Here is a 16334-nt window from a genome sequence, read left to right as displayed (position 1 = left end):
CATACATACATACATACATACATACATACATACATACATACTGTAGCGTGATCGGAGATCTTGCCGGGGGAAGAGGGGAGGAGGAGGGGGGGATAGGAAGGTAAGACCTCTTTACCTAAAACGGTGGCACTCCGTCAACTATTATCTCAGTGATCCCGGAGGGAATGACAATCCTCATCCGATATGAGTATAATGTTTTCAGTCTTTTATCTCGCCCCGGGCTAAATCTTTAGAATTTTTGAAATTTCGAGTTAAGTTATAGGTTTTGGCGAGGGTGTTTTACAGCTGTGTGCTGTCAGGTCCCCACAGTGGGCTGTAACTTGTCTCAACCCGTATAGCGAGTGCGTGCACCATCTACACCTTCTCTCTGCCTGTTTGACACCATCTCATCATTATACTAACACTGCACAGTTTTCACCCAAAGATACTTACCTTAAGTCTCTTCGCTAGATTCAGTCGTCACTTCTGTATCTCACGGTTGGTGGACAGGGAAAGAGGGTTAAATTGTTCTAAAGAACCAGAACTTTATTTGGTGTCAGTCACTTACTCAATCGTGAGGCTGAGATTTTTTAATTTGCGCCCCAATCACTTACAACAATTTCAACTCAATGAAACAGTGCTCAGTGTGAAAAATAAAATGAAAATAAATCTAAGTTCAGAGTTGGTTGAAAACCACTTTCTCTGTTTGGTGTTCCTATACTGCTGTCAGGCACACCAAACATGCATTTTTCCCCCTCTTTTAAACACCAAAGAACATAAATCATGCTGTCCTCAGGACGTCCCAAGAGGAGGGCTTACCACCTTATTTGGTCTTATAGCAAATACACATCACTTAGACAAAGGAAAAACATAAAATACATAGCACCTTAAAAAGAGTATATTTCACAGCAACTTATTATGTTCTATGCATTTTATATGGTCTAATCACAATCCACACTTGAATTAAAGACCAAACAGTATATACTTTCATTCATTGATTCATAAAAAAATGATTATACTTAGAAATCTAAATGATTATGCTTAAAAATCTAAACGATTATGCTAGAATAACTAAGGGTTATACAAGAATATAAAAAATGGTTATACATTTATTTGGTTATACTTTTTTACTTTCATAATTTTCTCGATCATTCAACAATACATACATACATACATACATACATACATACATACATACATACATACATACATACATACATACATACATACCCATACCTACAAACATACACGCACAGTTTCAACACACCAAACCATAACTAGCCAACAAAACAAACCAATCCAACCAAAAAAATACATAAACCCAGTACTCAAATCCTCTCAATCGTTCGTGTTACCCCAAGATACTACAATAGCGCTTTACAGCATCCACTGGAGTTACTTTGCAGTACGCCCTTCGAATTCCACTGTACCTCCTCCTTGCCAAGGCTTCCAACTAGATGTTTTTTTTTTTCATTTTCATACCTTGGACATTGTAGAATAACATGTACTATTGTTTCTTTCTGCCCACAATGGTCGCATCTGCCTGTATCATGCTTCCCTAATTTCTTCAGCATGCTGTTCAGCCCAGTGTGTCCAAATCGCAGCCTTGAGATGATGGTTTCATCTCTCCTGTTCCCTTCTGCACATCTCATTTCTCCCACTTTCCTCTGAACTCTACAAAACCATTGCCCTTTTCTGTCCTCCTCCCATTGTTTCTGCCACCTTTCCCTTACCTCATTTTAATAATCCCCTTGGCCTCTGATTTACTTAAGTTGACTTCAACTTCTGTGCAGCTACTCTTTGCGGCTTCTTTTGCCGCTCTATCCGCCATTTCATTTCCACTAATCCCCATATGTGCAAGAACCCATAAGAACACCACTGTGCTACCCATCATTTGAATTCTGTACAGTGTTTGCTGCATTTCGATGAGGATGTCTGCTCTACTGTCTAAGTGACTGTTCTGTAAGGTGTGAAGTGAAGAACTGAAGTCTGAACAGATGATTGACCTTAATGGTCTTGTGTCCTCTATCCACTGTAGTGCAAACATTATTGCCAGCATTTCCCCTGTGTACACCGATAATCCCTCTGTAATCCTTTTTCCTATTTTTATGTTGAATTCTGTCACTATAACTACGATTCCTACCTTATTTGCTGAATTCTTGGATGCGTCTGTGTATACCTGTACACAACTGTAGTAACTGTCTATGTGCGTCTGAATTGTATAAACATTAAAGGAACCCACTCTATCCTTGTTCTTCATTTTAAGTAATGTGAAGTCTACTGTTGCATCCGAAAGTATCCACGGTCCTACTGCTGTTAAAGGAGTTGTTGGACTGAAGTTGAATTTGTCTATGTTAATTTCTTTTGCTTTCTGTGCTGCTGTCCATCCCAAACTTCTCATTTCTTTCTTCTCCTTTTCCCAGCAGGGTACTAAGGTTTCCTGAGTTGAATGGTTTTCACTGTGGCTGTGAAGATTAGCCCAATAGGTTAATGCCAACTGTGTCCTCCGTAATTCTACTGGCATTTCATCCATTTCCACATGTAGTACCGCTGTTGGAGTTGTTTTAAAAGCACCGGTGCATATTCTCATTGCCTGATATTGAATTTTCTCGAATTGTTTTAGAGATGATTTTGCTGCTGACCCATACACCACACACCCATAATCTAATATAGATCGAATCAGTCCGATGTATATGGCTTTCAAAGCCGTTCTATCTGCGCCTCATTCCCTTCTGTTGGAAGAAAAACGTATTCACTCTTAATCAGTTACTGTTTCACTGTTATATTCAGACTTCTCATCTTACTGTCTCTGTTTAATCTTACACACAAATTCAGCATGTCTCCTGATAGACATAAGACTGGGGAGACTGTGTGTCTCTGTCTGAAAGAACGTGCAATTCCATTGTTATCATACCATGCCGAGGCCAATCTAAAGACCTAATGGTGAGATGAAGCCATGAAGAAGTCATGGTGGCCTCGGTGTATTGATAACCATATAAGCTATTTAAGAAGGGAGTGCTTCGCTCATTCTTTGAGCAGTCTTGGATATGCAATATGTCTATCATGTTGTACTTCTGACTCTGCTCCTTCCTTGCAACGAATAAATGTTCCTGTTTTAATGATTTTACTCCGAGGGGTCGAGTGAATTTTTCTAACACCTTCCCACCAGCCACCTCATTATATTTAACACTTTCTTGCATTTTTCCTCTATTTTTCTTCTACGTGATCCTTTCATCAAACCACAAACCCAGAAATTTAAAATGTTTTACTCTTTCCAATTTGTGATTATATAGTTTTAGTTTTACCTCCGTACCAATTTGTTGCCTTGTGAAAAACATTGTTTTTGTTTTATCTGCTGAAAATTTAAAACCCCATTTATGAGACCACTCTTCTACGTTACAAATGGCTCTCTGCACTTTCTTTACTATAAATTCCACATTTCTTCCCCTCTTCCAAATTGACCCATCATCCGCAAATAGTGACAATCCCATGCCATTCTCTATTTCATTGAACACCTTTTTTATCATTATGGAAAATAGTAACGGACTGATTATACTCCCTTGAGGATTTTTGTTTTCGATACCACACTTTCCCGAATAGCTCTCTCCAACCCTGACTTCTTTGAATCGGTTTAATAAAAAATCTTTTATCCATCTATACATTTGACCCTGAACACCCAATTTGCATAGTCTAATTAATAACCCTTTTCTCCACATCATATCATATGCCTTCTCTATGTCAAAGAAGACCGCTACCACACTTTCACAGGGTACGATCTTCTTTTTGTGCTTGAGTCCCTTCTTCTGCATGGACTGCTTTGCAGCCTCTAGAATTGCTTGACAATTCCGACTAAGCCAGTAATTCGAATGCATGTAACCGCACTAGTACAGTGCGTTCAAATTACTGGCTTAGTCGGCTGCCTTGGGTCAAATATTGAATCAGGTCACTTTTATAACTAATGTGGTGCAAGCAGTTGCTGGAGGACGATATTTATCCACCGTCGACTAAAACAATAGTTTATAGAATCTGAATTGAGTCTGAATTGTGATTCTAAGATCATAGACATCAAACGTGATATTTTGGTAAATAAAAACAGAATTTGAGTGGTTTTGTTTTGAAATGTTTTTTTTTTAAATACCAGAAGTGCATGTATTTATTGTGAAAAGCTTGACAGAGCTTGAGAATCAGAGCTTTCGTTTCCCTCTAGGCGTCAAAGTGAATAACTACAACACCACAGTCTTTAATTAGAAAAGTATTATTATTATTATTATTATTATTATTATTATTACTAATAATAATCTTCATAATATAAACTTCAAGTTTGAGACTTTAACATCAACTCCATACTTCTTAACCAGAAAATGAACAATATTGTAACAAGTATGAATACAGATTATTATTAAACGATGACAATAATTAATATAGCTATTATTATTCTTGTAGTTCGAATTGATAATCAGATCCCAGAATATACAGGTAAGGGGGTAGACAGAATAATAGTAACACAGAATATTGTCATCAAATGAGCTGTTTTATTTTGTAAGGTTTGTGTGCATAAATATTTTCATCTGAACGTCTGCCTCGTGTGTTTAGAATAAGGTGTGTTCACTGCCCCCTGTAGTTACAGTGGAGGACTCCATATTCTCATTGGGATTCATTCTGCCTTTATTGCAAATTATGATTACTTTCATATCAGTGTTTCCATTGTCATGGCATGTTGATAGCATCTCCTTACACAATAGAACCCACTCACTCACTGGGTGAACAAACCATTAGAAGCAGTGTGGTTTGGTTGTTTTATTTTTTTTAAGGTTTTTCCCGGAAAGTCCCTCATGCTACAACTGCGTCTGCCATGACGAAGGTGGAGCGGACTTCTGTCTCCCGTTTAGAGTGATGTGTTCAGCTTTAGCATGCAGTGGACATAATGACTAACTACAACTCCACAGTCCTAAATAAAAAAATTGAACTCGTTTACATTCGCTTGACGTGATATCAATATATTCCCGTCAGCACCTGAATGCAACACGACATCGGCTATGCAGCAGGTGGCATAGAGTGGCTGATGATGTCAGAGGGGGGTATAAAGCTCGCGGCTGCATCTCCCCGCTCATTCATCCGACTCCCCGCATAACCGAGAGGACCACAGCGCGCGCGCGCAGCAGCGAGCCCAGACTTCGACCGCTCTCCCCGCCAACATGAATAAGATGTGTCTCGGTTACATAGGAGCTCTCCTGCTGACTCTCCATCTCATCTCATCGCAGGTTCGTTGTGTTTTAGTGTCTCTCCCACGTCGTCTCTCATTTGAGAAGAAAGTTGACCTTACAGAAGGGGTTAGGCGCGAGCTGAGCCACTGAAGACCTCTACAGGTGCTCCTAGCTTCCAGTTAATTATAGGCTTGTTTTATCTGTTAGTGAGTGGCACTTTAGTCTTGTTATAACCTGATTCTAAACAGAAATTGGTCATTATTAAACGCATGCATTTGTTTTGTATAGGAAATAATTAACTTGAATGTTACCCCCCTGGGACACAAGACTTAGCTGTCCGATTATTTTTTTTTTAATTTAAGGAATAAGTATAATTGGTTGATTTGTGAACTTTTAAACTCCGATAAGCATTGTGCCAAAGTTTTGCGTAAGTTTGAATCCTGCGTAAAAGTATTTTAAAGATTTTGACATGTAATTTTCAGACTTTTCTTCACTGGCTGAAATGCTTGCATCTTGGTCATCTCGTTTGTGTCCCTGGTTATGTTTACGCATCCGTACTAAGGGCTCTTCTGTTGACCTGTTCACGAATAGAGAACCGATGATTGTGCTGGTTTTGTGCGTTGCAGGTGGTCCAGGCCCAGACCACCCAAACCAGCAACGCCACAGACTCTCCCATCCCTACGTCTGGCAACATGACCACCGCACCCAAAGATAACGGCTGCGGGACGACCGCCACCTTCACGCTGCTGCTGCCGCTGACGTCTGCTGCCTCTCTGCTCCTCGGATGGTCCTGATGAGCGGACTGATGTTGGCGTCTCGCGCATTGCCGAGACTGCTAGACTGGGCACGCGATGTTACTCCCAAAGCGCAAAATGTTCTCTAACACAATTTGGAACTCACTTATTATTATTATTATTATTATAATTTTTTCTTCGCTCTTTTGGAATTGGGTTTGAGGCTGCGCGCACTTCCAGAGCTCTGTCTTCGTTTAACTTTCTACGCACGAGCAACCGCCGGCCTCTTGTTTAGTCCGTTGTTGTTGTTTTTTGTGTGTGTTTTTTTTTTTTTGGCTGGCGGAGGGGAGGGATCGGAGGCACTGCGCTCTTTAAATGTAATAAAACCCGTGTTTTGATATTTGATTTTAGGCGCCATGACCTAAAGTGATTGTAAACAAGTTTAGAAAAGTGACGATTATGACACTGATGTTAATGTGATTTTTTTTTTTCTTTTTTTTTTTTTAGAAATTTGTTTGTAAATGTAATAAAATCTTTCAATTATAAGTGACCTGGACTCTTTAATTGTCTCTCTTGCTGCAGTATAAAAGGTACATTATTTATACAATGTGTTATAAGGCCAATGTTGCCGACTGCTATATCATCTTGTGTGTTGGACTGAGGATAAAATGTTTTACTTGGCTGAAAGGTGGCCGGATTACTGTAAAATCATTACGCCTGAGATTATCGCTCTGCTTTAACTCTAAATACTAACTCTGGTTTGAGCGGTAGGTAAGTTTCGATTTTGAAACCAAATGTTTCACTTATCAGTCTAACTGTTTTCTGCTGTCTGCAGTAAGTGTCAAACTAGTGTTTGTAGCCATTTCACACTTCATTTTATTCATGACATAGTAAGGCCTAATGGCATGGTATCTTAAAACTGCTGTGACAAAACTTCAATAGTTGTCTCTATATTCAAAACTGCTTTGCTTGCTTCCGGTAGCCCAGTCTTTGCCACTCAGTCATTGTTTGCTAAACTGCTAATTTGTACACATTTGGAGTAACCTGCCTATTTAAATTCCCCCTCTATGTACCTTGCTTGGGCTGACTTAATGTTTTTTTTTGAAGATAGGGCTCGCCATCTTGAGACTACCTCATAACCCAGAGCTAAAGAGGCCTGACGGAGCACTGGGCACATTCATGCGGCACGGCAGTGAAACTTGAATGCCACTGGAGAACAGTCAGGTGATCGAGGAGAAGCGCTCTCTTTAGATGACCACCAGAGTGTGACTGCTTGAGGCCCTCCTCCAGCCTCTCCCCCCTGTCCACCTGAAAGGTAAGGAGGACCCGGAGTTCAGACATGCTTGTTTGTTGCTGATGTAGTGTGGGGGGGGCTGGGAGCAAATAAAAGGCAATCGGGTGACCCTCACACTTCCTTTGCTCTTTTCCAAACAGGAATCTGCATCATTTGGTTTTACCATTACAACAGTCTTTCCTTGGCACAGATTCACTATTCACACCACAGAGCCTCTAACACAGACATCCATGTGGGTTTCTTGCTCATCAACAAGTCAAAGACTATAATGTCCTGGAAAATGGATATTGCCATACCTTTCACTGCTGCTTCCCAGCAGGCCATACCCTCCGTTCTGCGCAGTGTTGCTATGTAGCTTCTGACTGTCTATATTTATTTACTAAATGAGCACAGTAGGAAAACACCAATTGGTGAAGTCAGTCACTGTTTTGGGGAAGTAACGAAGATAGATTTTGACACATTTTACACCGATGGTGCCGAGAGAAAAATGTACTGTTCTTTTCGTGCCACTGTAAAAAACATGGCGGATTCCGTGGAGAGGACCGGCTCCCTATATAGATACAGAAACGCAACAATTCATAGTTAAATACACTAATGAAACTGTTTTCAATTTCCACTCATGGATCCCCCTGAATCCCCCCTCATGGATTCCCCTGAATCCTGCACACTGGCCTTTTCACGTTTCATTCAGCACCACCATTTGTTTAACAAATGCCCATCTCATTAACTGCACTGTGTTTAGTGGTAAGTAGCCAATGCTATCATGCTAACAACAAAAAAATGTAAACATTATACCTGCTAAACTTAAGCATCTCAGCAAAGTCATTGGGAGTATGTTAGCAGAACCGCTTGCACGGCTGTAGGCCCGCCTTGTCCTTGGTTTCATGAAGGCTAAGATGTCAACTAAATACACAAATTCATATCTCCCTCTACTATTTTGTGAAAGTATCATAGATGATTGTGTCGTGTTTCTTATCTCTAAGCAACCACCTCTTAGACAGAGAGAGAAAGAAGTAAAAGTGCATTCACTGGAAATATCAATGCATGTAGTGAATGTAGTGAACGAACAATGTTGGCACATTATCGGAACATTTAGTATGTGACAAACAAACAAAAAGAAATAATACAAACTGGGGGACCACATTCTGCCCAATGAGTGATGGGACACAGCTAAACCTGTCGACTGAGAGACGCCATACGATTAAGCAAATGTGATTACACACTCATCTTGTGTGCATGTGCAGGCATGTGAGATCTGATTTCAAAGCCTGATATAGTGAGTTTAGCGGCTGCATGGAAAGGGGCCGGAAGCAGCTCTCTGTTTGATGTGTTTTAAAGAAACTCCCTCGCTCTCTCCAAAGCATCAACTTGTGTCAACAGTGTCAACTTGTATGGCTCTCTAAACGAACACATTGTTGCTACTCCTGTGTTCTCTAGTCAGGCAGGTGGAGGTGGCAGGGACTTGAAACAAAACATTAATAATACTTTCATACAGAGGTTGTGTAACCTTTTAGCGGCCCTGAAATGATAAAGATGCCTCCCCTGATTACGTACACCAGACCGATACCAGTCTTCATGACGCGTATCGTAGCCTCAGGGAAGTTGAGTTGTGCCCCATCGTCACACTCTGTGCGAATGCGGAACTAAGCGCTCAAGGATTCCCATGCACACAGATTTGTGACTGCTCTTGTACCGGGGGCTGTTCCTTTTTTTGACACCTCGAATGTAACATGCTGTAAAATTGCAAACACCAACGCACTGCATGAGAGTCAATAATCAATCACGCATGACTCTGAATGGTTCGTGTCAGGCCAGTTATTTGGTTACGGGAGGAACTGTCTGTGAACATTTTTTTTTCCACATGTCATTCCACAGTACATATCTGAAACATAAGTGATATCTATCCATTACAAAGCCTACAAATTGTAGAATGCAGCTTGAATGTCGGAGTTTTGTCCCTTTCCCACTCAATACCTGCTTTAATGCAGCCCTGTGGGTTCGTCACAGTTGCGTCGGATCGACACACAAGGTACACAGAAATGAGATAGGGAAGCTAATTTACAGGCCCTGTAATTGTGCCATAAAAGTGCCATATAATGTTCAAACAATGTGGCACTTTCTTCAGCTGATGGGAACAAACAGTTATGGCTGTGCACTAACGTCACTGAATGCCAAAAATAAAACTCTGCCCAAATTTTAAATATTCTAGCCCTAAAAATTTCTTATTTGAAGATGCCCCTGCAGAAACATGGGTACCAGCTCTAACCAGCCTCTTAAGCCAATTCCTAATTGTCTTAATGTGGCCTGCCGTGGCTGGCTGGAGTCCCAAATAGCTGCTTTGAGTTGTCCTCCTTTTAGCTCCTGTCGAAACAGGTTTTGTGCTAAATTTAGCATGTGTGCTGGTGTGCTGTGATGAAGGTCATTTAGACTGAAAAGCTAAAAATAAAGGGTTCTCTGCACAGATTTAAGTGTAGGTATCGATTGTATCGAGCGTCGTTAGATACTTCCATCACCTGAGTGAAGCGGATGTCATCTGGCATTTACCTGCAGCATTTCAATAAATTTGAATTAAATTAAATTAAGGAAAGAAAAAAAGAGGAAGAAGTTATTGGGTCACAGACGTGAACAGGGAAATGTGTTGATCAGATAATTATTTGTGAGTTTGTCAGTGAAGGTTACGTGAACTAAGCATTCAACTGAAAAACAAAGCACCAGACCTCAAAGCTCCAGCAATTATAAACATGCAAAGGACCTTGTTGATTGACGTTAAAAAAGTATTCATGTAAAAGTAAAAAATAAAAAAGTCATCCCATGTGTGTGGAAATCTATTTCCGATCTTGTTGACTAACAGCATCAGGATTAATCCGGACTGTAACAGGTCCAAGTATCAGGCTGCAGAATGGAGGGTCAGGATTATGCGGAGCTGGAGTCCTCAGCGTAGCACATTAGTTTGGGTCCGTTTTCAGGACTGTAATTGGCTGACTGGATTGTTTTGCTTGAGCTGATTCTAACAGTTTAATTGGGATAGTCTAAGTATTTCAGGGAAAGTATCTGATGGAGCAAAAAGAATCTGCTGGTGCTTGGTCATGCTGAATCATTATATAACTCTTAAGGAATTGTATACGGCATTGAATACTAGAATTGTTCATTTTAGAATTGAATGCTAAATGTATACACCCATGCCAGCAGCATGCTGATGTGTAGCAGGTGCAACAAACACAGAACAGCTGAGGCTAATGGGAATGTTATAAGTTCAGCAGGAATTTGGTCACACAAGTAAATAAGTGTTGGACACATTTCAATTTCACCTCAAATCTTAAATGTGCCTCGGCTTTATTCTCGATAAAGACAAATAACTACGCTTGGGCCATTTATTGATAGTGAGTTTTATTATTCATCAGTGTCTGTCTTGCATGTGTTTATTAGCCCCGGCTTGAGACAATAAACACGGCAGCACGTCACAGATTAAACACAATGTCCCTGCACTTCAAATTTGATGCATGAGGTTGAGCAGTGAGTCTATCCCATGTCGTAATTATTTACATTCCATCAAGGAAAAACTGGACTGCAAAGACATAGGACAAGCCAAGAAATTCCCCGACAGTTGCACTTTAAGTCCACCACATGGACTTGTCAACAGGGTTCTCTTGTGTCCACAGGTCTCCTTATACAACTGAAGTCTGCTCTCTTTTGGCCGTTCCCGCCTCGGTCCCGCTCTCGTCTCCACAGTCTCTAATGGAGGGAAACCCAACCCTCTGCTCAATCCATTGAGCAACGCTGAGCAGCTTCTTGTCCTGCAGGGCGGGGCCTATGAGCTGTAACCCAATGGGAAGGCCACGGCTTGATAAAGCGGTTGGCACAGAAACGGCAGGTAGACCTAGGCAAAGAAGAATAGAATAAAACAGGAGTTGAAGGAAAGTACGAGGGTAAAAGGTAATGATTAGGAGTTCAAGGTCAATTAGAGGTTACTTTGGAGAGTGATAGCTGAACTGAATGTAAAAGTACTAGGGCTGGGCAAAGTTGAAAACATTTAACTAATTAATCGCATTATTTTTTTGCGATTAATTGCATTATGTGGTAAATTCAATAATGAAGTTAAAACTAGTGTATTGTACGCTTTTATTTTAAATTAATGTCATCAGCACAATATAACAGGCACTCTGGAGCAACAGCAAGTTCACATACATACATATATAGTATATAAATGTTAGGGACAAATCACTCCTTTTGTCCATGTTCAGTTTGTTGTTTACCTTAAAGATGCATATTAAAGACCAACAATTGATTAACTTTATACAAAAACAATAAGAGCTTTTGATGTTTTCCAGTTCAGTTTTTTTCACTCGGTGAGAAAAGTCCTTTTACATCGGGCTGCAAGTTGTCTACACTGCCTGTCGGTGAGGCTACGGAAGCGCACGCGCACAAACATAAATCGCCATCAAAGTAAAAGCAGTTTCGTCGTATTGCATTTATAGCGTGCATCTTATTCATTTATTTTTCTTTTTTTTTGATCAACCTCACACGGGGCAGACTGGGAGAGCCGTAATACGCCCAGGTCTGAACCACGCCGTCCGGGAGAGATTTAAATTTTCAAGTCCCTCCCAATGCAAAAAAAATAAATGCAGTTAACGCATGATCAAATTATTAAAACCGTTAAAAAATGATTGCCAGATTAACACTGCATTAACGCATTAATCTTCCTGCCCTAAAAAGTACATTTCTATCTGAGCTGTAATGAGGATTACGTGTTGACCAGGTTATGATTAACTTTACCGTCAGAGGATAACAAAGCAAAAAAGGGAAGTCAAATACTCATTTCCTCATTTTATTTCACTAGAGCATTTGGGATACAATGAGCCTTTTTTTCAGAACCACTGACAAAACTGAAGTAGTTTGAAAGGTTTTTGGTGTGTGAGTGTATTTGATGTGTGTGTATGCATTCATGCGGAATATACAAGTTCCTGAATCCTCCCACACTTTCTATGCCATGTATGAACAGTACTTTTTGTACCTGCCATGTTGACAGGCTGTGTAAAGACGTCTTCCTGCGCGCTGCGCGTCCGGTTGTCTTCCTGTGCAAAGTCGGAGTAACGGGCCGCGTCAGCCAGGGTGGTGGGCGTCAGCAGCACGTTGACACCCGAGCCGAACACTTGCTTGAAATCATCTGCGATCAGCCGGCGCACTCTCTGAGCCTTCACAAAGTAGTGCTCGTAGTTCCTGGGGGAAAAACGAGTGTGGGGATGAAGACAGGTAATGCTTTGTGTGTTGAAAAAACAAGGAACCGCTCTACCAGACAACTTGGCAAGTGCTCATAAAAAGTTGAAAACTGTCAGCTCCACACTGGCGTTTAGTTAGAAAAGAAAAAGAAAAAAAAAACACTTCATTAATCCCCAGAAAATCCCAGGAAATTCTTCTCTGCATTTGACCCATCGAACCGGCTACCTTGCGGTTACAGGACGACCACTCATACCACTGAGCTAGAGTTGCTAGTTAGTGAAATTAATCGGAAAGGTGCAAAGCAGCTTTCATCAATCGCCTTACTGTTTGAGCAGGAAGTAGTTCCCAGACAGTATCCTCCCACGCACTACATCGTTGAAGCCCTCGTGTCGGCTCGAGGCGTACATGGCCTCCGTCGAGCTGTCCACCTCACTACGATGGCCTGACAAAAGAGAGACGGGAATCAGTGACGTTTGATTTTTCCAGATTTTTTACCCTAAAAAACCAAAACTCCTTGTGTGATCTAAAGTGCAATGTAGCACCCTACATGTGAAATCCTCCACGATGCGCCCATAATGTGTTGTGCATTGGTTTCGTACCGTATTCTAGGCCGTCAAAGCGAGCCATGTTAGACGCCACCTCTGCGTGGCACAGGACGTGGTAGCACACAATGGAGTGCTGGGTGTGGGGGAGTGATACACGTCTCACCTGCGCTCCCGCCCTCTCAAACATGTCAGCAACACGACTCCACTGTCCTAGAGTCTCTTCAGACAGCCCCGGGGCGTGGTACTCCTGACATACATTAAAGCACAGGAAAGACAAGGGAATCAATGCATATGTGTCCATATATACAAACACACACACATATATATACTTTTAATAAATATATGTACGTGTATGTATATGAATGGTTTTATATATATATATATATATATATATATATATATATATATATATATATATATATACACACACACACACACACACACACATATATACATACATACATACATACATATACATACACACATATATATTTATTAGGGCTGTGAAATGATTACAATTTTTAATCAGATTAATCACAGGTTTCTGTGGATTAATCATGATTAATCACGTATTACCGATAGTCTCGGTATTTTTTTGTGAAAACATAAAGATTCATGATAAAAGACGGAGATATATATATATATATATATATATATATATATATATTGTCATTTATACATTGGTCTGCTGTTGTAAACAATGCAACTATAGGCCGTAAGGTGAACCCCGTTATTTTTTCATCCCGCTCCACAGTCGTGCATCCACGCGGTCTTTAGCTCATGAAAAAAGAACGAGTTGTGCTAAACTACCCAAAAAAGGTTGTCGCTGAAATTCAAGTCAATTATTGATGCGGCGATGTTTTACGGCGAACTAGTTTCTTCAGAGCGTAACAGGATATTCGTTGCGAGTGAAGGTGACAAGGTGCTCAGTGTTGCCAGATTGGTGATGGCGTAGTATTGTACCATATATATATATATATATATATATATATATATATATATATATATATATATATATATATATATATATATATATATATATATATATATATATCTAGCTGCATTACAGCGTAAATAGTTAAATAGGTATATTGGAAGCTCATTCTGCTCATGCTTAAAAAAAATGAACTAATTAACGCGTTATTTTTCACAGCTCTAAAAAAAACACTTTCATTTCAGAAAATCATTTTTAAAACATATATTTCACAACCAAACAGAGGTGCTGAGATAAAACAGAAAAGCTAAACTCACCTGAGGAATGCCTACACAGATGTTCTTGACATCAAAGTTTTCAGGTAACTCCATCAGCGATGAGGGAGCAGCAATTGTTGTTGAGTCTCTTGTATCCTGGCCTTGGAGGATACCTGTGTGACAGAGCACAATCACGTTTAGCTCCATAGTTTGATCCCAGTATTACAAATGCACAACAAGACCCATCTTCTGATAATCTGACCCTCAAGAATAAAGAACATTTACTGTGCATTACTTGGCACCAACATCTATACTATCTTGTCCTCTGAATATGTAGAATGACCATAATCAAGATGACGCCGAACGTTCGTCCAGTGACAGGTCATGGAGAGTTTCCTACCTAACAGTATGGCTGCATCGCTGACACTGCGTGTCATAATGCCAGGGACGTCCATAGAGTTGACCAGAGGGATGAGACCATGTCTGGACAGCAGACCGTAAGTGGGCTTCAGGGCTACAACACCACACAATGCTCCGGGGTTACGGGTCGAACCACCTGTGTCTGAACCCAAAGCCCTGCCAAGTAATATCACAACAGTACTTTATGATTTGTGAACACCATTTTGATTTTTTTTTTTTTCTTCTTTCCACTGAATGTGTTCCCCTCACAGATAGCTGGTGAGCGTGGCCACAGCGGCAGCACTTCCTCCTGAACTTCCTCCAGTGACGACCCAGTCGGAGTCGGGCGCTGCTCCCGTCCTCTCTCTGTAGGGAGCAGCGTAGCTCCAGGGGTTTCTCACCGGGCCAAAAGCCCCATCGGTACTGCCCGCACTGAGAGACAAATACATGAATAAGACGATAACAACCGGTAATCTTATATTTAAAAAAAAAAAAAAGAAGTCTCCTGACAATGATAATGATGGCGTTACCCCATAGCAAACTCATCCATGTTGGTCTTCCCCATGAGGACAGCCCCTTGGTCTAATAGCTTCTGCACCACTGTAGCATTGTAGGGTGGGGTGTAGTCTGTAGCACAAGTAGCGGGAGGTTATAATTGGAACATACAAGACACGGTACCTTTCACAAGGTTCAAGCGGACCTTTAAGCATCCTGGAAGCACATGTGGTCTTGATATTTTCTGTGCAGAAGTTGTCTTTGACTGCAAAGGGGATTCCATCCAGAGGACCTTTGGGGGCACCTGAGGACCAACAAGGAGATCAGTAACACTCACGACTCTGGAGCACAGAATTTGTGGCAATACAGACTCAAACGTCCACACCTCGCAGCAGTCTGTCTTCTGCTTCTCGAGCCTGCTTCAGGGCCAGGTCCTCCGTGACGGCGATGTAAGCGTTAAGATGCCGTGTTTTCTTGATGCGGTTCAGACACTTCCTGCAAAGCTCCGTCGGGGAGATTTTTCCCTGCCTGAGCGCTGCAGACACCTGGAGATCAGTTATTCAGTTACTAAATAGACAATTTGACTTGTTATAGCAGGAAAAGCGGTCCTATATTTGGAGTTAAGTATAAGTTTGAGGTATTCTATCTAAGTTTATATTATAGTCAGTCATATTCCAATAGTATGAGTCATACATGGGGTCATTCTGCCAATGCCAATTACCTGCTAGTACCGACTGCTACTTATAAGTTAAAAAAAAGATCTCTCTTTAATTATGGACTACTCAATAACTAAGTTTTGCTATTGTTTTTGTTTTTAATGAGACAGTTTAAGTGCACGAGCATATTTTGATAAAAGCTTTATAAAGCAACGTTGCTGAGCAGTGACGGTAACGTTAGCTAACGTTATTTACTAGCTTTATGACATACATGCAACTACGCATAACAATGTATTTCGTTATGCAGACAGTGCAAAAACCAGATGTAACGTTTTTAGCTTTATAGCTAATGCCACTTAGGGAGCAAAAGTATCATAAATCCATCCTTTCACCAAAGATAGTTATAAATTGACAGCACAAATACGTCCGACACGCGGGGTGACTGCACTCAACAAACACCTCCGTGTTAACTGAGCTCAAAGAACATGCAAACAGTCGTACTAACCTCCCTTATCGTCAGGCCAAGCATATTTTAAGTAATTCTGAGACAACCTCTTAATTTAACAACAACCTTTGCAGGGTGTGCGGCATCAGCCGACCGCCATTTTTGTTTCGATCGT

At 40.8% G+C, this 16334-nt stretch overlaps 1 protein-coding gene across 2 annotated transcripts; it reads right to left on the bottom strand.

Moving 5' to 3' along the window:
- Nucleotides 1–10507: 10507 nt before the first annotated feature.
- On the bottom strand, nt 10508–16331 carry qrsl1 (glutaminyl-tRNA amidotransferase subunit QRSL1). 2 transcript variants are annotated; one of them, XM_068580314.1, is made up of 11 exons: nt 16220–16331; nt 15444–15603; nt 15264–15362; nt 15094–15190; nt 14834–14995; nt 14565–14740; nt 14225–14337; nt 13028–13220; nt 12753–12870; nt 12223–12428; nt 10508–11088 (listed from the first exon to the last, which is right to left on the bottom strand). In XM_068580314.1, the coding sequence occupies exons 1-11, from the start codon at nt 16241–16243 to the stop codon at nt 10877–10879; spliced, it is 1560 nt and encodes a 519-aa protein (XP_068436415.1). In that variant the 5' UTR covers nt 16244–16331; the 3' UTR covers nt 10508–10876. The 2 variants fall into 2 exon arrangements, with proteins under 2 accessions (XP_068436415.1, XP_068436416.1); XM_068580315.1 differs by having other exon boundaries at nt 15444–15593; nt 16220–16318.
- Between the last annotated feature and the right edge of the window lie 3 nt (nt 16332–16334).

Source organism: Clinocottus analis, unplaced genomic scaffold (assembly GCF_023055335.1).
Source record: "Clinocottus analis isolate CAN_PGR_092001 unplaced genomic scaffold, fCliAna1.0.p SCAF_17, whole genome shotgun sequence".
NCBI classification, from domain to species: domain Eukaryota; kingdom Metazoa; phylum Chordata; class Actinopteri; order Perciformes; family Cottidae; genus Clinocottus; species Clinocottus analis.
Note: the sequence above shows the minus strand (reverse complement) of the source record. Positions and strands in the feature narration are given on the sequence as shown.

Bases quoted from the DNA above. Each gene is read 5' to 3' on its own strand.
- qrsl1 (XM_068580314.1), bottom strand. From the start codon at position 16,243: ATGCTTGGCCTGACGATAAGGGAG. The intron at 15,604-16,219 runs GTTAGTACGACT...ACTGATCTCCAG, and splicing joins TTGGCCTGACGATAAGGGAG to GTGTCTGCAGCGCTCAGGCA. The intron at 14,996-15,093 runs GTAACGCCATCA...TTTGTCTCTCAG, and splicing joins ATGGATGAGTTTGCTATGGG to TGCGGGCAGTACCGATGGGG.